The sequence below is a fragment of the Podarcis raffonei genome, chromosome 5 (genome assembly GCF_027172205.1).
Source record: "Podarcis raffonei isolate rPodRaf1 chromosome 5, rPodRaf1.pri, whole genome shotgun sequence".
Lineage (NCBI taxonomy): Eukaryota > Metazoa > Chordata > Lepidosauria > Squamata > Lacertidae > Podarcis > Podarcis raffonei.
Window position 1 is genome coordinate 4,306,530 of NC_070606.1, and position 27,600 is coordinate 4,334,129.

Here is a 27,600-nt window from a genome sequence, read left to right on the forward strand (position 1 = left end):
TACTAATGTCTGTTGGGTTTCCCTTTTTTCCAGTGATTGCCCTGCGAGAAGAGGGTAAAAATGCTATCAATACACTGATGCCCCCTGCTCTCCCTGATATGTACCCGGAAGATACTTTACTCGGTACAGTATATAAATGCTACTTGTGGATTAAGAGGCTAAACAAAAGAATGCTTATGGGTGGCTAAGTTATGGCTCTGTGCAAAGAGAGAAGATTTTTCAGGCAAGGTGATTTTCCAGTCCTGAAGTTCTGTACATTACGTGGGTGTGCATAAGTTTAAAACCAACATATGTTGGAAAATCCAAAAAGATTTGCAAAGCCATTGTGTAATAGATTGTGCACTACAGAACTTAATTCAAGATGCATTCTATTGACTGCCACCAGATCTTTCGAACTAGTCTAAGCTATTTAATTAAAAATGATCCTGTTATTCCATCTGAGCTACCTTCCAAGTTATGGAAAAACTTGCAAGTCAGCTATTACTGATAACCCCAGGGAGAACTTCCTTCAGCCCAGTAAGAAGATCTTCTCTTTCTGTTCTGCACTTGATTCTACTGTTGGTCTTGCCCAAAGCCATGACAGTTAATGTTCTAATCATTTCCAAACACACACGGTGCCGGCAGCTCTGAATCTACCACCCACATGCTTCCTCAGGCGACAGACAAATACAGTGGTACCTTGGTTTGTAACCGTTTTGGATTACAACTGTTTTGGATTACAACCACGTCAAACCTGGAAGTGTGTGTCCCCTTTTTTGGATTACAACCCGTTTTTTGGATTACAACCCCCCCCCTCTTTTTTGGGGGGGAGGCCCGATTTGCGAAATCGCGCCTTGGGTTACAACCTGTTTTGCTATACAACCGGACCTCCGGAACGGATTATGGTTGTAAACCAAGGTACCACTGTATAGACTAAGCTGCATTTTCTGGGACTTTGCTTTGGAAGGTATCACCACTAGATATCAATAGATTCATTTCTCAGGACACACTTTTATCTCCAACTTGATAGTGACTCCTTCTGTGGAACCAAAGTCACAGAGAATGATTCACAGAAATGCGGCGACTTTCCTGCCTGTGCAGTTTTGTTTTTTAGTTGGGGGGGGGATTAAAAATGTGATTTTCCTGCCTGCACTGAATCTGAAATGGCACTGTCCTTTCTACCACCTCCAGGCAGGCAGCAGCTGCACATTCAGCCACTTTTCCACTCCAATTTGGAAAAGTGTGTGTGTTCTTGCATCAGAGAAAGGCAAAGCTACTAATCAATGAAGCCCTTACCTTGATGAGTTCTTTAAATTTGGCTTCCTCCTTCGAGTTGGGATCAATCATGGTGCGCTCTTCATTCTCCTCTGCCGGTTTAGAAGACAAGCGCTGAGTTAGAGCCATCAGGGGGGACACACACAAGCACACTGCCTTGGAGATGGGTTCTCAAAAGCCAGATGCGGCCTGATTCATAAGCGGAAGAACCCAGTCATGGTACAAAGTTAGAAGCAATATCAAGCCATCACGGGGACGTGGCATGTCGAAGGATGCAAGATCACACAGGGCTAGTTTCCTCAAAGTTAAACTGGCCGCACCCTTTTGTGAACGGGCCTTTCCATCACAGGGCCTGCAACATGGTGACCTGACCCTTCTGTTTTTTTGTTTTTTAAAAATATATTTATTAGAATTTTTAAAGAAAGACAAAAATAAAGAAAATAAAGAACATACAAAAAAATAGAAAAAGAAAATATAAGAAATACAGAAATACATAACAAACACAAAAAATAGTTAAAAACAAATCAATTTGTCAGATTTTTAGAATTCTCCTTAACTTGTTTCTCAGACCTCCTCACACCTCATAGAATCATAGAATCATAGAATCATAGAATCATAGAGTTGGAAGAGACCACAAGGGCCATCGAGTCCAACCCCCTGCCAAGCAGGAAACACCATCAGAGCACTCCTGACATATGGTTGTCAAGCCTCTGCTTAAAGACCTCCAAAGAAGGAGACTCCACCACACTCCTTGGCAGCAAATTCCACTGTCGAACAGCTCTTACTGTCAGGAAGTTCTTCCTAATGTTTAGGTGGAATCTTCTTTCTTGTAGTTTGGATCCATTGCTCCGTGTCCGCTTCTCTGGAGCAGCAGAAAACAACCTTTCTCCCTCCTCTATGTGACATCCTTTTATATATTTGAACATGGCTATCATATCACCCCTTAACCTCCTCTTCTCCAGGCTAAACATGCCCAGCTCCCTTAGCTGTTCCTCATAAGGCATCGTTTCCAGGCCTTTGACCATTTTGGTTGCCCTCCTCTGGACACGTTCCAGTTTGTCAATGTCCTTCTTGAACTGTGGTGCCCAGAACTGGACACAGTACTCCAGGTGAGGTCTGACCAGAGCAGAATACAGTGGCACTATTACTTCCCTTGATCTAGATGCTATACTCCTATTGATGCAGCCCAGAATTGCATTGGCTTTTTTAGCTGCCGCGTCACACTGTTGGCTCATGTCAAGTTTGTGGTCAACCAAGACTCCTAGATCCTTTTCACATGTAGTGCTCTCAAGCCAGGTGTCACCCATCTTGTATTTGTGCCTCTCATTTTTTTTGCCCAAGTGCAATACTTTACATTTCTCCCTGTTAAAGTATTGCACTTGGGCAAAAAAAATGAGAGGCACAAATACAAGATGGGTGACACCTGGCTTGTGTTCCCATTCACATAATTAATTCAGCAAATCCTTACCCTTTTTCTTTAAATTTAACTCAATATCTCAAAGAATTACAACTTTATACTTTCATCCATTATCGAACCATTTTTACATTTTTCTTATTGGTCTTATTACTAAGTCCACTTAAATCCAATCCATCATCATTTTAACATTCATAAATTCTACAATATTTCTGCAGGTAGTCTTTAAATTTCTTCCAATCTTCTTCCACCGACTCTTCTCCCTGGTCACGGATTCTGCCAGTCATTTCCGCCAACTCCATATAGTCCATCACTTTCATCTGCCATTCTTCCAGAGTGGGTAAATCTTGTGTCTTCCAATACTTTGCAATAAGTATTCTTGCTGCTGTTGTGGCATACATAAAGAAAGTTCTGTCCTTCTTTGGCACCAATTGGCCGACCATGCCCAGGAGAAAGGCCTCTGGTTTCTTCAAGAAGGTATATTTAAATACGTTTTTCAATTCATTATATATCATTTCCCAGAAAGCCTTTATCCTTGGGCACGTCCACCAAAGATGAAAGAATGTACCTTCATTTTCTTTACATTTCCAGCATTTATTATCGGGCAAATGATAGATTTTTGCTAGCTTGACTGGTGTCATGTACCACCTGTATATCATTTTCATAATATTCTCTCTTAAGGCATTACATGCCGTAAATTTCATACCTGTGGTCCATAACTGTTCCCAGTCAGCAAACATAATGTTATGTCCAACATTCTGTGCCCATTTAATCATAGCAGATTTAACCGTTTCATCTTGAGTATTCCATTTCAACAGCAAGTTATACATTCTTGAAAGTATCTTTGTTTTAGGATCTAACAATTCGGTTTCCAATTTTGATTTTTCCACCTGGAAGCCAATTTTTTTGTCCAAATTATAAGTTTCCCTTATTTGATAATAATGAAGCCAGTCTCGCACTTTATCTTTTAATTTCTCAAAACTCTGCAATTTCAGTTTGTCTCCTTCCTGTTCCAAAATTTCCCAATATTTCGGCCATTTGGCCTCCATATTGAGCTTTTTCTGAGCCTTTGCTTCCATAGGTGACAACCATCTTGGGGTTTTGTTTTCAAGTAAGTCTTTATATCTTATCCAGACATTAAACAATGCTTTTCTGACAATATGGTTTTTAAATGCTTTATGAGCTTTAACCTTGTCATACCACAAATATGCATGCCACCCGAAAACATTATTAAAACCTTCCAAATCCAAAATGTCAGTGAAGCAGCCATTCTTTCAGCCAGCAAAATGCTGCTGATTCATAGTAAAGTTTAAGGTCTGGCAGGGCAAATCCACCTCTTTCCTTTGCATCAGTTAATATTTTAAATTTTATTCTGGGCTTCTTGCCCTGCCAGACAAATCTGGAAATATCTTTCTGCCACTTCTTGAAACAATCCATTTTGTCCAAAATTTGTAGTGATTGGAACAAAAACAACATTCTTGGCAATACATTCATCTTTATAACAGCAATTCGGCCTAACAAGGAAAGCTTCAAATTTGACCATATTTCTAGATCTTTTTTCACTTCTGACCAACATTTCTCATAATTATCTTTAAATAAATTTAAGTTTTTAGCAGTCATGTTAACCCCCAGATATTTTACTTTCTTTACCAATGTTAACCCTGTCTCCTTCTGAAACCTTTCTTTCTCTATCGGTGTTAAATTTTTCTCAAGGACTTTGGTTTTTGACTTGTTCAGCTTAAATCCTGCCACATGACCAAATTCTTGGATCAATTCTAAAGCTCTTTTAACACTAGATTCTGGCTCCTGTAACGGGCGACCTGACCCTTCTGGTCCTCAAGGCACAGCTCCTCAGAGTGGCAAGTGGGTGATCAGTTCCTTTTTCATCATCCAGCCAGATCCCTTTCCTTTATTGTCTTAAAATGGCAGAGAGTGAGGACTGCCACTCTGCTCCAATGGAAAACCTACTGTGTCAGTGGACTTGGGAGTCCTATAATAAACCCACAAAGCATGTTTTATTTTCCGTACAGTCAAACCTTGGTTCCCAAACGGCTCAGCTGCCAAACAAATCGGCTCCTGAACGCTGCAAACTGGAAGTGAGTGTTCCGGTTTGCGAACGTTTTTCGGAAGCCGAACATCCAACATGGCTTCCGCTTGAGTGCAGGAAGCTCCTGCAGCCAATCAGAAGCCATGCCTTGGTTTTCGAACCATTTCGGAAGTTGATGGACTCCCAGGACAGATTAAGTTTGAGAAACACGGTACCACTGTATTTGGTTATCCTCACAAAAGTCTTGTGGAGTGGGTTGCTAAGATCTTTGTTTCTCTTTTTAAAAAGAAGAAGAGGCAAAAGAAGAGGAGGAGGAGGAGAAGGAGGAGAAGGAGGAAGAGAAAAAGAAGAAGAGAGGGTGAGAGTGAATCTGCCTGAAGGCACCTGCCAATACCATGGCTAATAAACATACCCCTGGACACAGTGGCTCCAGCCCAGAGGCTGTCACACAATAAGCATGGTGATATCAGAAAGACCAAAAGTTTATCGAGGACTGGGGAAAATTTACGGAATATCTGAAAAATATATGTGATATACAGACAACACTTGTTGGTTTTAAAGAGACTCTGTGAGATAGTAAGAAATATTGTAAAAAAGAGAGCAAGAGGAAAAGGAGTGTTAAAAGGCAATATTGTGTTTAGAAACGCGTTAACAAAATAGAATGTTTACGAAAGATTGACAGAGAAACTGAGGGAAGTCAAAAACTGAAGAATGTGTGCTAAAATATGTGATGATTGTATAAAATTGTTTGGAAAATTGAATAAAACTTATTTTAAAAAAGAAAAAGCATGGTGTTGCCCCATGGCTGCGGGTTCACGGCTGCAGCTGGATGCTGAAACAGGGCGCCAAGGGGCCTCCCCTTCCCCCCTCCGCTGTGCAGATGCACAGCACAGCAGAATGCAGAAGCCAAGGCGCACATGCCGTTCCCAAACCTGGGTGGGGTTTCGCACAAGGAAGCCTTCCTTTGACACTTAAGCCTTGCTTTTGCTAAAATGAGTTTTTTTCTTGCCAAGAAATCCAAGCAAGTACTTTGAATCAAATGGCAGTGGACTATAAAGGTGACTCATTAATTTAATTAAACTCAAAGTAAGTGTAATTCCCGGATGTGTATTTTAACTTTGTTCTTACCTTAAATAAATGTATACTTATCCATGTTTTACAACGGTCTGTGGTGATGAGCAAGAAATATTTGCTGTATCATAGAATATGCTTCCTAGAGAGGTCCATAAATGTATATCCCTTTCTTCTTTTTAAAAGAAGAGGGCACAAGGCATGGTTCTAGCAGACTCATTCGGTTGATATCCTTATGCTGCTGAATCTATTTAGAGCTATATGAGTGGGCCCTGCAGCAAAAAGTTGCAGTGTTTTCCCGACATGCGTGTGTTATCTGGGGGACAGGGAGTTAGCACCAGGGACAAGATTTCCTACTCTATCTTGGAACATGATGTGCACTTTTTCTGAACATTTAAAAGTGCAACCAGTCTGTAAGTCAAAGGAGCACGAGGCTACGTCAAGCAACTGATTATTTGGTTTGGCCTGTGAGGCAATATAAGGAACCCCATCTCTCACCTGAAAACAGCAACACTAGACTGCATCCCAGGGCTGCGGAAAGCTACTCTCTCTTAGCACAGCCCTCAAGCCTGCAATAGAGGTGTGCCAACAAACTATGCAGTATTTATTGATTTATCTATCTATGTAAAGTACTTACTGTATATGCCACCACACTAATTAAGTTAACACCAAGTTAACGCACAACAAAACAACAGTACAACATTCAGCATGCAAAAGAAACAACCTAACATATCACAATTCACAATAATGATGGACTGTTCAGCTGGGCCAGGGAAAACTTAAAATGAAAGGGTTGTTGTAGATGCTTCTCCTCTAGTAAAACACACAAAAATGGGAGATAAGAGTCATGGATAACAATGCAGAAGTGTAACACACTCGGGGTGCACAACACTGCAGGGGTGTTGTAAATCAGCTCTTCTGCAGTCACTGACCCTTTTGGATTTGGCTTGGAGTTTGCATTAGCAGGCAATGCCATGGGTTTTTATTTTTTAAATCATAGAATCATAGAGTTGGAAGAGACCACAAGGGCCATCGAGTCCAACCCCCTGCCAAGCAGGAAACACCATCCGAGCACTCCTGACATATGGTTGTCAAGCCTCTGCTTAAAGACCTCCAAAGAAGGAGACTCCACCACACTCCTTGGCAGCAAATTCCACTGTCAAACAGCTCTTACTGTCAGGAAGTTCTTCCTAATGTTTAGGTGGAATCTTCTTTCTTGTAGTTTGGATCCATTGCTCCGTGTCCGCTTCTCTGGAGCAGCAGAAAACAACCTTTCTCCCTTCTCTATGTGACATCCTTTTATATATTTGAACATGGCTATCATATCACCCCTTAACCTCCTCTTCTCCAGGCTAAACATGCCCAGCTCCCTTAGCCGTTCCTCATAAGGCATCGTTTCCAGGCCTTTGACCATTTTGGTTGCCCTCCTCTGGACACGTTCCAGTTTGTCAGTGTCCTCCTTGAACTGTGGTGCCCAGAACTGGACACAGTACTCCAGGTGAGGTCTGACCAGAGCAGAATACAGTGGCACTATTACTTCCCTTGATCTAGATGCTATACTCCTATTGATGCAGCCCAGAATTGCATTGGCTTTTTTAGCTGCCGCGTCACACTGTTGGCTCATGTCTAGTTTGTGGTCAACCAAGACTCCTAGATCCTTTTCACATGTAGTGCTCTCAAGCCAGGTGTCACCCATCTTGTATTTGTGCCTCTCATTTTTTTTGCCCAAGTGCAATACTTTACATTTCTCCCTGTTAAAATTCATCTTGTTTGTTTTGGCCCAGTTCTCTAATCTGTCAAGGTCGTTTTGAAGTAAATCATTTTACATTAAATAAGAACTGGGATGCAAAGAAAAGCAGTGTTGCTCATTTGCCACTACTAGTGTTCTGAGAGCGAGTGGAATGAGCACACAGTTGCCCAATCCCAGCCAGATTAAAATCCTGGATTTCACCATCGGCGTCACTCTGCTCCACTTAGGAAACATTTAAAAATAGCTTCTCCAGCGAACCAAGAAGTGACCTCCCCAGACAATAGTTTGTCTCTCTCCTCCTGTTCCAGTCACTCCATTGTATTGTCAGGGCTTCCCCCCCGATTCTCAGGCTGCGTTCAGACATTACATTAGCTTTCCTGGTTGCAATGCTAGCACTCCCATTCCAGTCAATCATGTTGATTGTGGAACTGCAGTGCTTTTTCATCAGACACTGCCATGCAGAGCTGAATTTTAAGATGAGGGAAAGAACTGCATGCTGGGACCCCAGATGATGGAAAAGACAGGGAAGCTGCGCCACAAAACTCCAGCACTTCACTGGCACTCTTCCAAATGGATTATGTCAAGCCTGGTCCCTCTGTTCTCCCCCCAAAGTAACTGAAGCTCTTTTGTTTAGATCTCTTGATCCACAAGTAGCATTTATATACTGTACCGAGTAAAGTATCTTCCGGGTGCAGATCAGGGAGAGCAGGCGACATCGGCGCGTTGATAGCATTTTTACCCTCTTCTTGCAGGTCAGTCACTGGAAAAAAGGGAAACCCAACAGACATTAGTAAATGCACAGTTTGTCCATTTGCTTCACTTTTATTCCGAGTAGAACCAAACATTCCTTAGCTTCATTTTTGCACTGGAATGTAATTGTTTTAGTGAATAGCTCCCCTGCTCTCACACACACAAACACACAGAAACTCTCTCTCTCTTTTGTGGCTGTTTGCAGCCATCCTAATCCGCAGCTGCCTTTTTGAGGCTGTGGAAACACAAGACATTTAAAGCACATCCCCCCCCCCATCTGCAAAGAACGCTGGAAACTGTAGCGTCCCCCCCACAAAACTACCATTCCCAGCACCCTTAACAAACTACAATTCCTGGGATTTGGGGGTGCGGGGAATGTGCTTTAAATGTACACAGCCAGAGACGATTTCTCCCTTCGCTTCATTCCCCCTCCCATGATCCGGAGCCATCAGGTGACGCACTGGAGAGATGATGTCACAACACGCAAGGTAGTTGAAGCTCCTTTTGAGTGAGGTCAAAGCTGACAAGTAAGTGCTATTTAGCAGTTCTTTAGTAAACACCAAGTTGACTTACCTACGGCACAAGACTCAGCTATATAGCTGCAAATGAAACGTTTTAAGTGTGTTTTAACTGCAATATACAATGAGACACTAGATGGCGATGTTTAGAACCTTTTTTTATATGTATCTAGATTCCACCTGGAACTAGGATAGGGAAAAACATGAGGACATCACAGCACATAGTTTCATAGCTAATTTTTACAGATGGGTGGTGTCAGGGAGAGGCAAACGGGAAGAGATGAAAGGACAGAAACCAACAGTTATAGCGAGCCTAAAGAGATTATCAGCAGCGTGTCGTCTGACAGTCAGTCTGCTGTACACAGAGGAAGTCAGGGGAGGAGTTTTCGCAGACTTGCATGCTGCGTGCGGAAAAGGAGGAAGTAAGATCAGAGGGAGCAACTGCACACAAGGGGAAGGAGGTTAAGGGAAACGCTGGAGATGTACGTTTGAACTTTGTCAAATAAATCAATTGTTTGGAACTGGCTGGGAGCCCGGAGTCTTATCTATGGCCAGCTGGACAGCACTAAGCCTCTGACAGGTGGGTTCATAGGAGCCAACTCCTAAGGACCATGGGGGCTTTGGCCCCCACAATAAAAAAATTAATAATTTAATAATAATTTTTTTATTTATACCCCACCCATCTGGCTAGGTTTTCCCGGCCACTCTGGGTGGCTTTGATGGGCATTCCCATTCAAATGGTGTGTGTGCACTGCATCATGGGATCGATTATGCGGGGCAGAGCTTACCTTGGCCCCCACAGTATTTTACTCAAGTTGGCATCCCTGAGCAGGGTACAAACAAACAAATAAAAGTAGCTTGCCATTGTTACTGACAACTATGTGTCATCACATCTAGTTCTGTAGTAAGGCAATTAAAACATACAAGAAAATGTGTGGTTTTTTCTATGTTTTGAACAGTTCTTGTTTTTATCGGTAAGCCAACTTGAGTCTCACCAGTAAGGGCAGGTGTGTGTGTGTGTGTGTGTGTGTGTGTGTGTGTGTATCTGTGTGTATAACAGTATCATTTGTTCCAGAACTGTACACCTCAAAACACATGGAAGTAGGGGAATTGCTCAGTTTTCTATGTTGCTTTTAACTGTTTCTATTGTATCTTATACATCTCCATGAGATCTGTGTGAAGAAGGTGATAAGGAAATGGATAATTTTAAAGCGTCCCATGTCACAAATCACCTCCTCCTCCCTGGCAGACCTGCTTTCCACCTGCAGGTTGATTTTCAGGACGGCAGCCCCTTCAAACAAGCAATTTCTTCCCGTGCATTCTGGATCAGTGCAGTGGCTGGACTGTTCCACATTTTCACCTGAAAGTCCGAATGCGCCTTTTAAAAGAAAGTTATTTAGCAGGAGGGCAGAGTGAGAGCGACTGTGAAAACCCCACTTTCCGTACTTAAAAGGTGCTTACAAGTTCTGTAGACATTCAGGCTGAAGTGAAGGCAGTGTTTGAAACTCCCATTGTTCCAGGCGCATTTTGTGGCAGGGAATTTCATTAACGCAAGCAGTTTCTGAGCTCTGGGTGCAGATTTCAGATTAAAACTGCAGAGTGGAAGGCAAGGACCTTTTTCTGCCTGCCCCCCCCCCTCTCTGAAGACTGGAGAAGAGACCCTCTTAAGCAGGGTAGGCAACCTAAGGCCCGGGGGCTGGATGCGGCCCAATCACCTTCTAAATCCAGCCTGCAGACAGTTCGGGAATCAGTGTGTTTTTACATGAGTAGAATGTGTCCTTGCACCTCTGGGTTATTTGTGGGGCCTGCCTGGTGTTTTTACATGAGTAGAATGTGCCCTTTTATTTAAAATGCATCTCTAGATTATTTGTGGGGCATAGGAATTTGTTCATTCCCCCCCCAAAAAAAATATAGTCCAGCCCCCCCACAAGGTCTGAGGGACAGTGGACCGGCCCCCTGCTGAAAAAGTTTGCTGACCCCTGCTCTTAAGAGTATTAGGGGGGTGGGCTGGAGAAGGACCAGATCATGTGAAAAATGAACATAAGACTTTTTCTTGTCTGTTTTTTGTAAGTCTTGGCGGTTTTAAATTTGGAGGTTTAAGTATATTATGTTGGTATGGGAAACTGTCGTGTGATGGGCCAATGGCCGTAATGAAGATCAATACAATAACATAAGACTTTAGCTTAAATTCTTTCATTTTCAGCTTTGTATTCTTGTTATTAAAATGCGCGCCTAGACATTTCGTTGTTGCGGCCGTAACCTAGGTTTAAGGTGCCATTTAGCTCCTCGCTTTCATACCTCAGTTTCTAACACTGAGTGAAGAGGGCAAAAGTCTCCTAGGATCCTCTGAAGAGTGGGGAGGGGAGAGAGAACATTAGCCGTCAAGTGTTCGCAGTGCTTTGTACTTCACACCAATTATTTGCTGCCCTAATTAGCACAAGCTGAATAAGATTTAAATGGGAAAACAAGAGAGACTTTAGTTGGCCCATCTAATGAGGCACACAGCCATGTAGGAGTCCAGCAAGCTCGTTGGTTTAAAATTTCAGAAGTAAAGAACAATCTATTCCTCTGAGTGGTGCACCAATAAAACTGCTAGCCCATTTACAAAGCTAAGCAGGGTCTGGTCTGGTTTCAAAATGGATGTTGAGGTTGGTGCATTGCAGGGTGTTGAACTAAATGATCCCTGGAGTCTCTTCCAAGCCTACAATTGTATGTTTCCATTTCTATGTTCAAACATCCCCTCAGCTCTAACCTTCCTCTCCCATATACTGGACACTGGAGGGGGGCAGTGAGCAAATACGCCGTCTTTTTCCTGCTGTTGGATTACTCGGGAGCAGAGAACATCTCCAACAATAACGGAACACCTCCATCTGCCCACATGCTGAATGGATGAGAATTATAATTCTTATAACAGACACGCAGCGCTTGTGCTGGACGCCAGAACCAAGTCCCCAGGGGACGAGCGTACAATGATTTAACAGCAGGTTTCCTCATGACTGTACTCAAATGTGAGCTCATTCCAAATTATGGCAGGATATGAAGCATATCTGGATTCCTCAAGAATGAGGCACAGACCACAAAGCCAATCCTGCACTTTGCATGTGGGCCTTTTAAAATCCACTGGGCCTCCAAACAGCTTGCCAGATGAAGTTTGCAATTGGGGGTTCTGAATAAAATGAAGCTCCTTGTTTCTACAGCATATTTTTGCTAAAGAAACAGAAGCAAAATTGCCAACTATTATTTTATGGCACCGGTCAGCATAACTGCATCCTGGCCTGTAACCAGTAATGGGTTCGAAACGTTTGTAAACTTCAAAAATGGCCCAGGAAATATCCATTTCTTATCGATCCCACTCTGCCGATTTCAATGCTGTTTTCTCAGCAAGTCTAACTTTAGCTCCCTCAAAAGTGTTTTGCCTTAGAGTAATTGCTTCAAGCCCAAAAACCGCTTGAGGAGGGAAATACATGGAAAATGTTATGGCTATAAACTAAGACCGATGAAGGATTTCAAGGTGGTGTTTGCCAACTCTTTAACCAACCCCTGCTCCTATTCTGCCTTGTTCTGCCAACATCAGAAGGCCAGAATGCTGTATTTTTCAGGTCCAGAGCCATGGGAACAGATTTTTCTGCTCAGGTGGCAATCCTAGGCACATGATATCACAACTGCTGCAAACGTGATCATCACATCATGACGATGCGTGTTTTGTATTTAAATAACCTTAGTTCTGGGTCCAACACCAGTGATATCTCTGCACTTGGACAGACTTGCACACACAGCTCTAGTTAACCTGAAGTGTTGTTGTGCCAGCGAACAAAGAGTGCCAATGTAGCATCACTGCGCCACCGCAAAGCATGCTCTCAGGCTCATATTACAGCGCATTTTGATACAGCCGTTATCAGCAAGCTCGTTTTCTATTGTTGAAATCAATGGCTTGGGTTTCTCTTCCCCTCCCGCCCTACCTTCAACTATTTGCAATCTCTGGAACAGATCATGTCCTGCATTTCCCAAACACCCCCACGGACTCGGAAGCTGGCAGAGGAACTAAAATGTGGAACTAAAAATAAATCATGCCCAATGATCCTCCCCATTCTGCAATTCAACAAAGAGCAGGCAGGTGGGGGGGAGAGAGAAAGAGAGAGAATATGCTCCGTCTTTGATTTTATTTTTTTATTTTTAAATCCCACTTGCCAAGACTGCTGAGCTGTGCTCTATTTCTGAACTAAACACTAAGCTGGCAAGGAGAGCATCAAATGTCCCAATGAAGAAAACTCCCAAACCTCATCACATTACCACTTGCTCTGGGACAGAAAACTGAAGCTCACTGCCAGGAAATATTCCTCTTCCATGCAGGTAGTTCTAAAAGTTTGGGGGGGGGTGTTAGTGGAGAGTCACACATTTTCCTACCTCCCGTTTTCTTGCGTTTTTTACAAAGCAGGCCTGCCATTCCAGCTCCTTGGAATGTAAGGCTACGTATTGCTGCAGAGACCAGCCTTGGACAGTCCCAAATGTTTAAAAAAGAAGGAGGCAGATGGACAGGGACTGACCTGCAAGCCTGGGTTAATTTGGTCGCAGTGACATGGGAGGAGACGGCCGGGCAGCAGCCGTTGCGAGGGGTGGAAAGAGGAGGGTGGAGGAGAAGCACATGGCAGGGCAGGGCGAAACTCACGAAGAACCGGCTGCCAGCACCACAGCCAAATCCTCCGCCACTTTCTCCGAGCTGAATGGAGGGAGGAGGCACTTCTCCTCTTGCTGCCGGTTTGTGAGGTAAGTCTGTCATTATGCCGTGTGGAGAGCCTGGCTCTGAGCGTTGCAAAGACCTCTGGGGTGCAAGAGCGCCTCTGCAACTGCCCCACATCACACTTCCACCTCCGTGGGATTTCCAGGTGTGGAGGCTGCCCAGGGCGCGAAAAACTGAGGGAAGCCTGTGCCTTTACTACAAGAGTCCCCCCACTCTCCAGCCATAGCAACCCCTTTATTCCCCCACCCATATGCACTGAGATATCAGCCATTTGCTGTAGGAGAAACCAACTTTTTATTCCTTCATTCATTCCTGCATTTATCTCTCTCTTTTTTCTCACAGGAGCTCAAGGTGGTGTACAATGTCCAGCCCTTCTCCTTCAACCCTGTGAGGTAGGTTAGGCTGAGAGACAGTCACTCAGTGGCCATGTGGGGAATGAAGGAGTGAATCTTTATTTGTGTCACACACCGGCCATAGCAATAAAACAACAATACGATATACAAAGAATAGAAATAAAAATAAAAAGTCGATTATATAAAATACATTTTAGGGTTTGGGGCCATGTGGGGATTTGAACCCGTGGCTGCCAGGTCCTAGTCCAACCCTCTAACTATTACACCACTCAAGGGCACCAACCTACTCTCTGCCCCAGGTGTCCCCCAGTGGAAGGAGGAGGTTCAGCACCATCTGGGCCAAGTTCAAGTTACAGCCTGCTTATTATGTCACACAGAATTTTGTGGGGGCTCTTAGGAACTGAGCCAGCTCCTTCCCTCCGCCCCAGCCAGCCTGGTCCACGGTCTGAAGCGATGGGACTGGAGGTTGAGATGTTGATGACACCAGCAATTGTCTCTTGGAGATCAGATTTAAATAGTTTTAACATTGTGCGCTGCCCTGGAAATATTTACATCGAAGGGCAATATTTTTTATTTTAAAAAATGAATAGATAATAAAATTATTTGCCATCACCACCTCACCAGGCTCCATTAGCCCTCAGATACCGTTAATATGAGAAGTTGGCTATAGTGTGCTGCTGATAACCCCAAGGTTGCAGGTTCAATCCCCGCACGGGATGGCTGCATATTCCTGAACTGCAGGGGGTTGGACTAGTTGATCTTCAGGGTCCCTTCCAACTCTACCATTCTATGTTTAAAAATTGCTTTTAACCCCTTCCCCCCTTTTAATCACACCTTACAAAATACTCTTAGACAAACAAGCTGCAATTTTCCTGTCTACAGCAGACGAAAAACCCCGAAGTTCAAAGCCAGCAGCACCTTGAAGTTCGCTGCAGCCGCTTTCTATATCCTAACAATCAAGTTTCTTCTTAATGGCCATCAGCAGTCTGGCTGCTTGGAAAAGGAAGCCGGATGATAACTGCTATTTAATTTTAGCTGCAGTTATTTCTGATCCAAGGTCTGAACCTCGCAGTATTGGAAAACAGCAGCTGTCATGATGATGTTGAATAGAGCAGCTAATTATGGGACAGAGGACACAGTATCTTCCGCCTAAGTGAAGCCACAATGGTGCGCTGCCCGGCTTTTAGGAGAGCATAAAGGATAGTTGCTGTCCTCTTGGAGAGTTGCAGTAGCGAACTTCCTGGCCGTGTCAAAGACAGTCTTGCAAAGAGGTCCCTCAAAGTAACCAGCCCTCTGTTGTGTTCTCTTCCAGCCCACCTGCTGGCATGTGTCAGTCATTTCTGGCAGACAGGAGACATGAGAGAAAGCAAGGACCAGCTCATCTCCCGTGTTCAAAAGCTTCCCAGTCTGATCACCTGGAGATTTTTACTCCTTGCAGGTAACCAGAAGAACTGAGATTTTTACAAACAGTAAATCCCATCAACTGACAACCTTTGTCTCATTTTTCTCCATTTGTAGAATGGAAACTTGAAATTGCAATTGGGGTACATGAGCAACAGTGCAGTTTCTGTGCTTCTTTGTACCTGTCTGTCTGTCTCCGAATTGGCTGGCCATTGCTTCCAAAGTGCTTTCAGATCCAGGAAGAGCTACATCCAGTGGAAGACTCACTTCCTTGTATGCGGATTGAAGGTCAAGGCATAATTATGACAGAGAGCTATACACATATAATTTTGTGTTTTATTATGATTATTACTGGTGTTAATTTTATGTTTCTTATTTCTCTGTTCCTTTCTTCTCCTCCTTCTTTCTTTTCCCCTTTTTTTTCTTGTTCTATCTCTCCTCTCTTTCTTGTCTTTTTGATTCTATTTCTTCTGGAAACAATTTTTATTGGATTGTGAAAACTTTAATAAATATCTGTGGGGGGAGGGAGGAACGGCCACATCAAGGTAGTCAGCCTGGTGCCCTCCAAATGTTGACAGACTATTATCCTAACATTGCTGGCCATGCTGCCTACAGGGGCTGAGAGTTGAAGTCCAACAGCAGCTGGAGGGCACCATTCTGGCAATAGCATGTCCCCCCCCTTCTTCAAACCCCTCTTTTCCCATGAGGCCCTTGGCATGGCCATCTCAATCCCTATCTGCCACCTGCAATAAGGCTTAGATTGATACAACGCCACTTTCTCATATCCATCCTTATTACCTGGGCTGCTTTATTTCCCCCTTTGCCTAACCCTCAGGCAAAATCTTCTAGTCTGTAAGCTCCTCAGGGCAGAGCCCATTCACTCTGGAAACTGCCGCGGACGTTGGTGGTAACAGTTATCATCGTTCACACTTATAAATCCATTGGATCATGACTGAAGTATGAAGAGTTGAATTCCATTTGTGAACAAACTACCACAGATCAAAACTCCACAAAGTGATCATATCAACTTTGCCCATTTTCATTTTTCCCTCTTAACCTCCAAAACAAAAGGGGGGGCACTGTTTAAGAGCCAGTGATGAGCAAACTGCTCCTCCATGACACCAGCCAACAACCCAAAGCACATTCAGCCCGGTTTTATCAAATTAACTCTGTATCTGGAGTGCAGTAAGCAACCTCAGCTCCCTATTCTTTTATATTCCCAACAAGCAGGGCATATGTTAGGATTAGTTCTCCCCAAGGATTATAGCTGGTGGCTCTTTTAAATAAGCTCCTTTGATCAAGTTCACCAGTTCAGCAACAGCATCAGACCCATTCAACCTGGAAAAGCCCCATGTTTCCAACAGAACATCTTTGTCTAGATGCGATGCAAAGGAACACATATCTACATTGCAACGGCTTAAAAGTCTTCGCAAGCAAAAGGAAGGAGGAGAAATAAATCATTACAAGACCACAGAACTCACTGCTAAAAAGGATGGTCAATCCGAGGTCAGGGAGAAAGGACAAAAGTTGATTCCACCCCTGCTTCAGTTTGCAGAAGTCCAACTGAAATGCATTACTTACAACATCTTGGGTAATTGTTAAGAATTTGAAAGATAGGCACAGTTTGGGGAACACAAGTGACTGTGCAGGAAGGCTAGGCAGAAGATGATAAAACATGCTCCACCCTTCTCCTGTTTGTGTGCATTTTCCCCCAGCAAGCTGCAACCAGCTAGGCCTGGCAAGTTTGGCAATAATGGCCTGGCTTGCACCGATGATAAGCCACGACTGATTTAGCCAAAGTGTAATTTGTCTGAATGCCTGAACCCATCCAAGAGGCTAACCATGGCTTGCTTTCTGGCAGCAAAGCACAATGTTAAGCCATGGTTTGCTGTTGGCTTATGAGCCACGGCTTGTTTTCTAACGATGCCTTGGCGTTATGTCCAAATCCAACAGCCTTCCTGAACCATGGTTAGGCCACCAGAGATGTTCACCAGGATACAGCAGCTGGAAAAGAAAGCAATGGCATTGCACCATGGGTTTTGCTATGCTATGCTAGTTACCTGGGAAGGCACAGCTTTTAATAATAATGATGATGATGATGATGATGATGATGCCTGTGTATAATGAAATTAAACGAGCCTCCGCCCCACCCCCAAACACTCAATCTCTTCTCAAACAACACACCACCTCGCAAGTCAATTTCGCTATGTTATTTTTTGTTCAACAGCCCAACAGCCCATGGATAGAAGCTATTTTTTAGCCTGTTGGTATGGCTGATTATACTTCTATGTCTCCTGCCCAAGGGTAGAAGATTAAAGAAGTGATGCCTGAGAAGTGAGTCATCCCTGAGAATTCTTCTCACTCTCCTAAGGCAACAATCCCTTGCGATGTCATCTAGCGGACTAGATGCTAAAACCAAGAAAAGACCAGTAAAACACAGGCTCCCCTAGTTAGTAAACGGGGTTATTTAATTTTGGCACTCTTTCCTCAAGATCCCCAAATGTCTGAATGGCATTAGTAGGAACTTAATGGACCTATGTAGAAAATAAGTCTCACTGATCCTGGGATAAAATAAGAGAGCTGTACAATTTTCTTTCACGGTTCTGGAGACACACACCGCCCACCTCCCGTTACTTTCTTACACTTTCCAAGTTCCTTTCTTGGCAGGAGAGTTTTCGAGCAAATTACCACTGCAGTACATTCTCCAAATGCAGCAGAGCATTTTGAAAATTATTTCAGGCATAACAGCAACTGTCTTCCCAGTGAAGCTTAGACATTATTTCCAGACAAAGTGAACAGATGATGAAGTTGAGGGCTTAGCAAAAGGGTGGAAAGTTGTATCCCAACAGAAGAGCCAGGAAGAAGTACACACAACCAGTCTATTCAGAAACAAGGGAGCAGAAGCAAGCCTTGAGCTCACAGCATCCCAATTCCCCTTTCCCTACGCTTGAGGGGGATTAAAAGCTCCCTCTCCTGATGTGGAGCAAACCATCATTTGATGGGTGCAGTCCTAAGCACACTTCCTGGGAAGAAGCCCCACTGAACACAACGAGACCTAATTATGAGTAAGCATCCATTACTTAATGGCTTCCTCCAGTTCTACTGAATTGGGGTTTTAGCGATGTGACATAGGATAGCTCCCAGGCTCAGTCTCTGCATAATATTTACTAATTCTCCACTATTCTACTATAACCAGGGGAAGCCATAGAAAACTCTGCCCAAGCCAGCTTCTGAAAGTTTCTCTCTAAGCTTCTGAAAGTTTCTCTCTAAGCTTCTGAAAGTCTCTTTCTGTGCTTTGGGTTTCGTAGTTTAACTCTTCAAATTGTAACTTGTAAAAGGCAGGTGTTTACCCAAAGGTCTCCGAATTGCGTGCCCAATTTTGAACCACACCTTTCTAATCCCAATCCCAATATTGCATTAAGATAGAGGACAATGAAATTTAAAAATGCATTTGAACTACTGTATTAGCCTTCCCCCACAACATACACACTTTAGTATAGTGGAAGTTTAACATACGGGGTGTGTGTGTGTGTGTGTGTGTGTTTTATAGCCAAGGAACTTCTGCGGAATTTTCCACTATGTGGTTAAAAGAAAAATAAAGAAGGGAGAAAATTATCTCAGTGAAACCAGAGACAAAATGCTTCCTTTCTCATACACACACACTTAAAATAAGGCACATCTTTGTGTCCAATAGAAAGAAACTCTCAATATACAGCTTAAACTACCCATGCTAATTTTGTCATTAATGGTTGGGGATTATCCCAGGTAATATCCTTGTAAGGTTATTCCAATTTATCCTCACAACAGCCAACAAGGTAAATATGGTAGAAATTTGGAGACTGGCCCAAGGTCACCATATACACTTCATAGCTAATCAAGGATTTGAATCCAGGTCTCCCGATCCAAGTCCAGCATTCTATCTGCTATGCTTACGCAAAAGCTTGCAATGCCAAAAAGACCAAGCAATTTGCTAAGTCTGTAAATGGAAGATGCCTCAGTGCTGTATTTCAAACTAAATACTGTGCATGGTTCATCAATACTCATCAAAACAACCCCCTTTGTAGACTCTCTACATGCCATCTCTTCAAGGCCAGGTATCTCTCACCAGGTCTGGTAAAACGTGGCCTCTGCTATGCCACATCAGGCTGTTCCATATCAGGTGGGAGGGGGAGGCAATGTCTCAGGGACTCTGCATGTTCAAAAGCACTTTTTACTTTAACATTGCTTTGCATCAGGGATGTGGAAGCTGTGGCCCTCCAGAAGCTGTTGGACTACAACTCCCATCATCCCTGGTCCTTGATTCTGCTGCACCAGGCAAAAATGTTTCTTTCTAACCAGGCCTTTTATGGCCTTTTAAAAGTGTTTTTTTTTGGGGGGGGGTATTGGTTTTCATTTGACCCCATAGTTCTTAATCTCAGGCATAGTGGTTAGTGCTGGACCAGGACCTGGGAGACCAGGACTCAACTCCCCACTCAGCCATGAAGTCCAATGGGTGATATCGGGCCAGACATTGTCTCCATCGCTCTATCCTATCTCACAGGCTGTTGTGAAGATAAAATGAAGAGAACATAAGCTCCTTGAAAGAAAGGTGCGATAGAAATGTAGCCGCCGCATCAGCATCGAAGCATAACAAGGCCTGCAGTTGCTTTTGTTCACCCTTTGCAAACCCTCCTCTTTTGCCATTGCCACCCCCCTCTCTGCTTTTGCCATCCCTTGTGTTTCCCCGGTTAACAATTTCAACAGCCTAAACCCAAATTCAGCCTCGTTGGTTAAGCTACTCCTATCAAAAGAAAAGAAAAAAAGCACACTGCTGCTTACTAAGGAAGTCCACTTTGTTCCCAGCTAATTAAAGAAGCGGCATTAATTCAGCTGAGAAGATTCCTCTAGCCAAAAGGCTGCGCTCATAACACAACCTGGCAAAACCTGACAAAACAACAGCCAAACTCAGCAGAACCCAGCGCACTTGGCAGTTGCTGAGTGCAGCAATAAATTCACAGGAAGCAGGATCCAGCGTTATGGACTGTGCGTGCTCGGTTACAAGGCAAACCTTTACAACCCAAGAAGGACCTTCACATAAACAACACAACATTCACCTGTTGTTCCATTCAGCTTTCAAATTAGACTGTTTCACACAAACCTTTACTCTACAAGCAAGAGGTCACATTTAAGGTATATGACTAAAGTGTGAATTGCCTGCCTTGGGAATCTCTGGAAAGGAAAGATCAGGGAAGATCTTCTATAAAGACAAAGGGTTCCAAAGATACCAGGATGGTCATGGCACAGTAATTTTAAATGCATGTGCATGGACACCACAGTAGTACATGGGAGAACAGTTAGTGCAAGAGTGGGAGGCCATAGATCAGGATCTCCTGGGAGATCTCTGGCTAACGTACAGTAAATAGGCAAAGATTTCTGGCTCCCAATGGTTTGACAATGGCAACAAGAAAATGAATCCCAAATGTAAATTAGTCAGCTGAAACAAAGAAAAGTCAAGGAACTGATTTGTGGGCAGAAGGACTGTGGACCCGGGTCCATCCTGGCACTCAAAGCAAAGCCCTCTCCTCAGCAGCTGCTCAAACACACCCAGCTCTTTAATTCGGAGTGTTTATCTTCCGCACCTGGCTCTTATTGCTGGATCATAAGGTTCTTTCAAATAAAACACAAAGTAGATCCCGCACGCCTGAGTCAGTGGGTCATGAGAAACAAACATTAAAGAATCTTGTGTGTATCAACACACAGTTGACTGCTTTGGTCAATTTGCTGCCTTCCCAGTGAGGACCAATAATTCCTCTGCAACTGTGTATGAGGCCCATTACGTTCATACAATCACTCACCCTACCCTCAGCTGACACCTTTCTACGGCCTAGGCGCATGGGTAGGCAAACTAAGGCCCGGGGGCCAGGGCCAGCCCAGTCGCCTTCTCAATCCGGCTCGCAGACAGTCCAGCGTGTTTTCACATGACTAGAATGTGTGCTTTTTATTTAGAATGCATCTCTGGGTTATTTGTGGGGCTTAGGAATTCATTCTCCCCCCCCAAAAAAAAAAATATAGTCCAGCCCCCCACAAGGTCTGAGGGACAGTGGACAGGCACCCTGCTGAAAAAGTTTGCTGACCCTTGGCCCAGGGCATCAGAAAGGGCACAAAGGCCAAACTGACTCACCAGCATTGGTCTGTATGGGAAACTGAACAACAGATTAATGGCCAATAACCTTGAGCGGGGTCTTTTCATCACTGCTGGCAAGCACTCGATCAAGTTAAGCCCCAGCTCTAAGCACATCATTTTACAGCTTGGGAACAGATGATCTAGAGAAAACAGCTGCAAACCTTTGCATTTTAAAATGTTAATAATGAAAGGAAATGTGGCAAGCTAGGAAGTCCGGCAGGAAAGGGAGGGGGAAGGGAAGCAACTTCCTTTGATCCACATTGGGAAGCTATGCGCTTGTGTTTATCTTCTTGAAATTAAGAGGCAATGAAAACTACAGTTCTCAGCATGCTTACAATGGAGTAAGTCCTCCTGCACTCAGTGGGACTTTATTTCCCAGGGAGCATGTTTAAGGTCAGGCTCCATCAGGGTGCAATCCTAAACAAGGCCCTGGAAAATCTGCAGAATTTTTCCAAGTAAACATCCTAATTCAGATGCCATCTTGGGCAGCCTTTGGTGCATGCCAAGAAACTGGTTCCATGCTTAAAGTTCAACTGTTCTACTTGCAAAGGTCACATGCTGGTGCCATGCTCCCCTGGCACACGCTCCCTGGCGCGCCAACACTAAGTGTAGGCAAGGAAGTCCAGGAAACAGATGAGTTTTCTTACATTTAAATAGGACCTAAGTGCTCCACTGTTAAGTTCATTTAAAATGAGTTGTTTTAATAGCCATTCAAAAGAATGCTGGTAACACTTCCCCAATCTTTTACATCAAAGCCAAGAACATTTTTGATCAGCTTAGAAATCAAAACAGACACAACTGAAGGAAGTGACTGATGGATTTCCTGCCGGTTGACTGCAGCTTAGTCCTCTTGTGTTCATTGCAACATTTTTCTAAACCCTGTGTAACTTTCACAACAACAAACTCAACTTATGACTTGGAAATTTATTAATAATTTGTTCCCTACCCATCTGAATGGGTTGTCTCAGCCACTCTGGGCAGCTTCCCTCAAAGTACCGTATTTTTCGCTCTATAACACGCACCCGACCATAACACGCACATAGTTTTTAGAGGAGGGAAATCCGTAGGCATGCCACCAGTAAGCATTCCCTCCATAACACGCACAGACATTTCCCCTTACTTTTTAGGAGGAAAAAAGTGAGTGTTATGGTGCAAAAAATACAGTAAGTTGCTCCTTCTAACTCAGGAGGGTCTACTCTACCCGCTGACCAACAGGAGTCCTCCAGGGCTTCAGGCAGGAGTCTATCCCAGTACACCAAGGACTGAACCTGCGACCTTCTGTCTGCAATACACTTATCAGATCTGCTGGCATCACAACTGCCCCATATGAGTGGGGAATGTGCCCTAAAAGACACCCAATGTCCCCCTGTTTCTGCACATTGAACTTCCAAATAAACATGAATAGGACCGGGAGGTGTAAGCCACTTTTCCCCCTGTGAACTGCTATGAGAACAGATTTACTTGTGAAAAAGGTTAAATAACCTGGAGCTGGGGAGGTGGAGAGAAAATAGCACTAGCCTATACAATGGTGGATTAGCATCCAGTTTCTGGTGTGCAATGGACCACATTTCAAGTCAGAGTAGAGCATTTTTTGTGGAGTTGGGTTTAGCTCAAGGGTATCTTTTTGACAAGCAACTTTTCCACCCGTGCTTAAACCCCCATCAGGTGGTAGTAAGATGCAATGAGATTTAGCTCAGGGATAGGAAATCTCTGGCCCCCAGGTATGTACAATGGTGAGGAGAGCTGTAGTTGTGAAATGCCGCCGCCTCCTCCAGCAAGGACTCCTTCAGACAAGCAATTTGTTGAGCATCCATCCCCATTTGTTTGCACAAAGTCTGTGCAGAGGTTAAATCATATTTGCTGTTTATTGAGCACTTGTTCCAATTTCTGGGGTGGTTAAGAAATACATCCATTTAAATATGTCTCGGCTACAATGTGAAATTAGTCAAAGGATTCTGATTTACTGATGTAAGGATTTCAAAGAATGGCTTGTTCAATGCTTCCCTTCCCTCTAAAGACAGGGTGGGAGGGTGGAAACCCCCCCTTTTATTCCAGGTCCTCACACCATATGTGTGTGAGTCTGCTAACCTCTTGCATACTTTGATAAGTTGTCTCTCTACGCTAATCATGACCTATATTTGAAGCACCAAGTTGCCACATTCCTTTCCCTGAACGTGCTTCCATCTGTGCCTTTAGCAGCAACAATAAAAAAAAGGTTTTTCATTGGATGGGTGACCATGTGTTGAGATTCTGGCATTGCAAGGGGTTGGACTAGATGACCCTTAGGGGTCCCTCCCAACTCTATGATTCTATGATACCATGGCAGGAAAAGCTTCCCCTGCCATTTCTGCCTGCAGTGCACCTATCAAAGACATGGAAGCCCTCCAAAGAAGGGGGGGACCTGTTTCGCTCCCTGCAAATCACCAATAAAACCATTTCTTGATCACCTTTACAACAACCGTGTGTGGTAGAAAGGCATCATTACAGTGGTACCTCGGGTTAAGGACTTAATTTATTCCGGAGGTCCGTACTTAACCTGAAACTGTTCTTAACCTGAAACAAAGTTCTTAACCTGAAGCACTACTTCTGGGTTAGCGGAGTCTGTAACCTGAAGCATATGTAACCCGAGGTACCACTGTATTCCCAAATTGCAGAGAGGCAGGAAGATACAGGGGTTTACAAACAGAGCTACCCGTTTGCAGCGCAAGTGAGATCTGAGCTGCTCTTCCAAGGGGAGCCCGTGGCGCCAGCTGGCACAGTCCTTTGGCACAACTCTACCCCGCGCATCGCCCCACGGAAGCCTCACTCGTCTTACAGGAGGCAGAAGAGAACTGCTGGGGAACTTCTCCTCAGCCCCTTCCCCTTTCATTGTCCCTGGCTGCCTCCACCAGAAACCAGCAGCGCCGCGAGGAAAGTTTCCAGACAACTGGAAATAATCAGAGGGCGGCGGGCTGGGCTGGGAGCTCTGCATTCCGAGCGGAGAGGCAGCGCGCAGCTGCGATCCTGTGCCCCCTTCGAGGGCAGCCACGAGCCAGGGCTGCGCGAGTCCCCCCACCCCACACGGAAGCCCGCCGGGTCCTCGTCCTCCTCGTCCTCCGGGCGCCCCGGGCCCCCCGCCCTCCTCTCCGCCGTGCGCCCTCCCGGCGCCCCGCTCACCCTCTCGGGCTTTCTTCTTCCTGGCCAGCGTCCCGCCGAGCTTGCCCAGGAAGGACTCGTCCTTCTTCATCCTGTGCGGCCGCAGGGTGGGCGAGCGCACCGGCGTGGAGGACATGGGCGCGCCCGGGACGGAGGGGGCGAGCGGCGGAGGGAGGGCGGCCAGAGGCCCGCAGCGGCGCCGGCAGCCGGGAGACACGCAGCCCGCCGCGGGGCGCACCGGCGCGGCCAAGCGCAACGTGAGGGGAGGCGGGGCGCGCGCGCGCAAGGGCGCATCCCCGCCGGGGCCGGAGGGTCTGCCCAGAGAGCGCAGCGCCCGCCCGTGGCGCGCGAGGCCGAGGGAGGGGCGGCGCCGGCGGCGGCAGGAGGGGCTTCTCCTTCGCCGGCACCTTCGGCTCCGTAGCCTGGCTTCCCTTCGAGGGGAAACAAACGCCTTAACAAAGAATAACCGGGGGGGGGGAGTGGCTCTGCGCACGTGCCTGGCTCGAGAAGGGCCGCCGCTCTCTTTAAAAAGAACATGAACCCAGGTCGGTGGTTCTTCTGGGCATGTGCCGAGTGCCAGTCTGCCGTGAGAAGGGGGAAGGGGACGAGTTCAGAGACAAAAGGAATGCTGGACTTCCCTTGCGCGCCCACAACGGTTATCTTCTTCCGCAGTGGCAAAACTATGAAGCAGGATTTCGCCGATGAAAATAGGGACATCCTGTTGTTGTCGTTGTTGTCACACACACACCCATCGGACTGGGATGCCCCAGGCACCCTGGGCGGCTTCCAACAAATATAGAAACATAATAAAACATTTTAAAACTCCCCTGTTCAGCCTTCAGATGTCTTCTAAGGTTGTCTAATCACTTATTTGGGGGGTGGGGTACCCATGCAAAATAATATTTCACAATATGTAGCAGTGACACACATTATATGTGTGTGTGATTCCTTGGAGGTTTTCAAGCAGAGTTTGGATGGCCATCAGTCATGGTGGTTCGTGGTGGTTTCTGCATTGCAGGGGGTTGGACTGGATGACCCTTGGGATCCCTTCCAACTCTATGATTGTCATGAAGCTGCATGCTTCTCAACATAGCCTTTCTTGCCTTTGCCAAAGCCGTAGATGTGAACAGAACAAGGAAAATATCCATTGGAATGCAACAAATGTAGTTATCCAAATTTCTTATGACAAGTGACTGGGATATCACCAGAGTCTTATTGCTGGGGAAATGAGGCTCATTCCCAGGCTGGTAGGGGAAATGTGATTTAGAGTGTTGTGCGGAACGCAGTTGCATGTGTGCCATGGACACCTATTGGACAGCACCTGTTACATCACCAGTGGTGAGCAATGCATTTCTCTCCACCTACTAATGCCAGGTATATTGCTTGTGACTCTAATACCAGTGGCCACCTTGCAAAGAGGAAACCTGCGTATTGCCTTCCTTGCACTGCTTCCTTCCTGGTCAAGCTTTAGAAGATTCTCCTTCTCAATCGTCATCACCTCCCACCTCCATCGCTGCTAGTACCATGTGTTAGCCATTCTGAGCTGTCTGAATGGGACCACTGCCAGGGCCTCAGGATCACCTTAACAGAAAATAAATGATGGTGATGCATAGAAGAAAAGTCACAGCAAAATGAAATTAATAAACTGGAATTATACAATTATTGCTAAAATTAAAGAATGCACATACTGTGCATCATTATTGGACTAATACAGATATCTGGTTAGCATCTGTGAGAACAGGATGATGGACTAGATGGATCATTAGCCTGATCCAGCATATTCTTACTATATAACTGGATGGTATAATTAAAAGCTTAAGAGTCCATTGGCCATCATATAAAGATGAGACACAATGCACCGAGCTTTCCCTGCCTTTAGAGAGTCAAAGGTGCTCCTGTAACTGAAAGCAGTGGAAGAGCAGCCCTGGCTAGGCCTAGCTGTCGCTTCTCTTTGCAAGTCACCCACACCGTAGAAAGTGTAGGGCTTGTGTCAAGGGAAGATGAGTGAGACACCAAGCGTTTAGTTCCTCTTTAATGGAAGAGGGACTGCTGAGCAGCAAAGTCAGGATCTAAAATAGCAGAGCAGGAAGAAGCTCTGTTAGTCATCTAAACAGTTTCCTTTCCCTCGAGAAATGTTTTGATACGCCCTGAAAAACCGTCTCTGCTCACACATCTGCAAAGCAAGCCCTTTCAAGATGGATACCAAACCCTAAACATGTTTAGCTGGTACCTAGAAACAGCCTCCAGCATTTTCTTCACATTTGTGAATAGCAGTCAAAAAAAATAGCCATGGGCAGAACTTTTCATACTGCCTCAAACACCGTGCTTTTTGATAAGAGCCCATTCATACATTCAACTGTGTGGCATCAAGTGATACGAAATGCATGTGTGAGCCAACCCTAACCCTCACTTTCTTTTTTTAATTTTTGAGGGGTTTTTTAATACAAAAAGGAGCAAAAGAAACGTACATGCTACCCAAACAAAAGCACAAAGAAATGCACTATTATTTACACAAACATAAATCCTTCCTGCCCAGTCGCTTCCCATCACCACACCCCTTGACCACATCACAACTTCCTTATTTTTTGAGTTCGATATAATCATTGCACACTTTAGATTTTTGATTTTTCTCTCTTTATAACATTCCTAGATAATGTTGTTTTTCCACTTTACTCCTCTTTCTAAACATATCAACATATTCAGTGTTTCCATGGAGCTTTGTTTCCAGGTAGGATCACAGATGCAAACCCAAGTACAGTAATACGATATTAAGCCCCTCCTAGCACATGAACAGCAGAGATGTGGCTCCTCCACTCATTCTTCTCAAAGGACGAGTTAACTGGCCTGCCCTGATAACACTTTCAGCTATACCAAATGCAAGTTTTATTTGTGTCTCCCTTGGCAAAAGTGAGTCCTCAAACTGAGTTACAGGTTGCTGTTTTCCAAGTCCTGATTTAAATTTTAAAAAAAGTTTTTGAAGAAATCAAGAATGCATCACACCATAAA

At 44.7% G+C, this 27,600-nt stretch overlaps 1 protein-coding gene across 2 annotated transcripts in view; it reads right to left on the minus strand.

The window, feature by feature from the left end:
• Positions 1-24,775, minus strand: part of PARVB (parvin beta) — a 41,860-nt gene extending 17,085 nt beyond the window's left edge. The window contains exons 1-3 of one of the 2 annotated variants that reach the window (XM_053387646.1): positions 24,616-24,775; positions 8,207-8,296; positions 1,276-1,346 (exon numbers count right to left, since the gene is read on the minus strand). In XM_053387646.1, coding sequence (XP_053243621.1) covers positions 1,276-1,346; positions 8,207-8,296; positions 24,616-24,730 — 276 coding nt within the window. In that variant the 5' untranslated portion in view covers positions 24,731-24,775. Of the gene's footprint in view, positions 1-1,275; positions 1,347-8,206; positions 8,297-13,208; positions 13,229-24,615 lie in introns of those variants that run through there. The other variant, XM_053387647.1, reaches the window with a different exon arrangement.
• Positions 24,776-27,600: the final 2,825 nt, after the last annotated feature.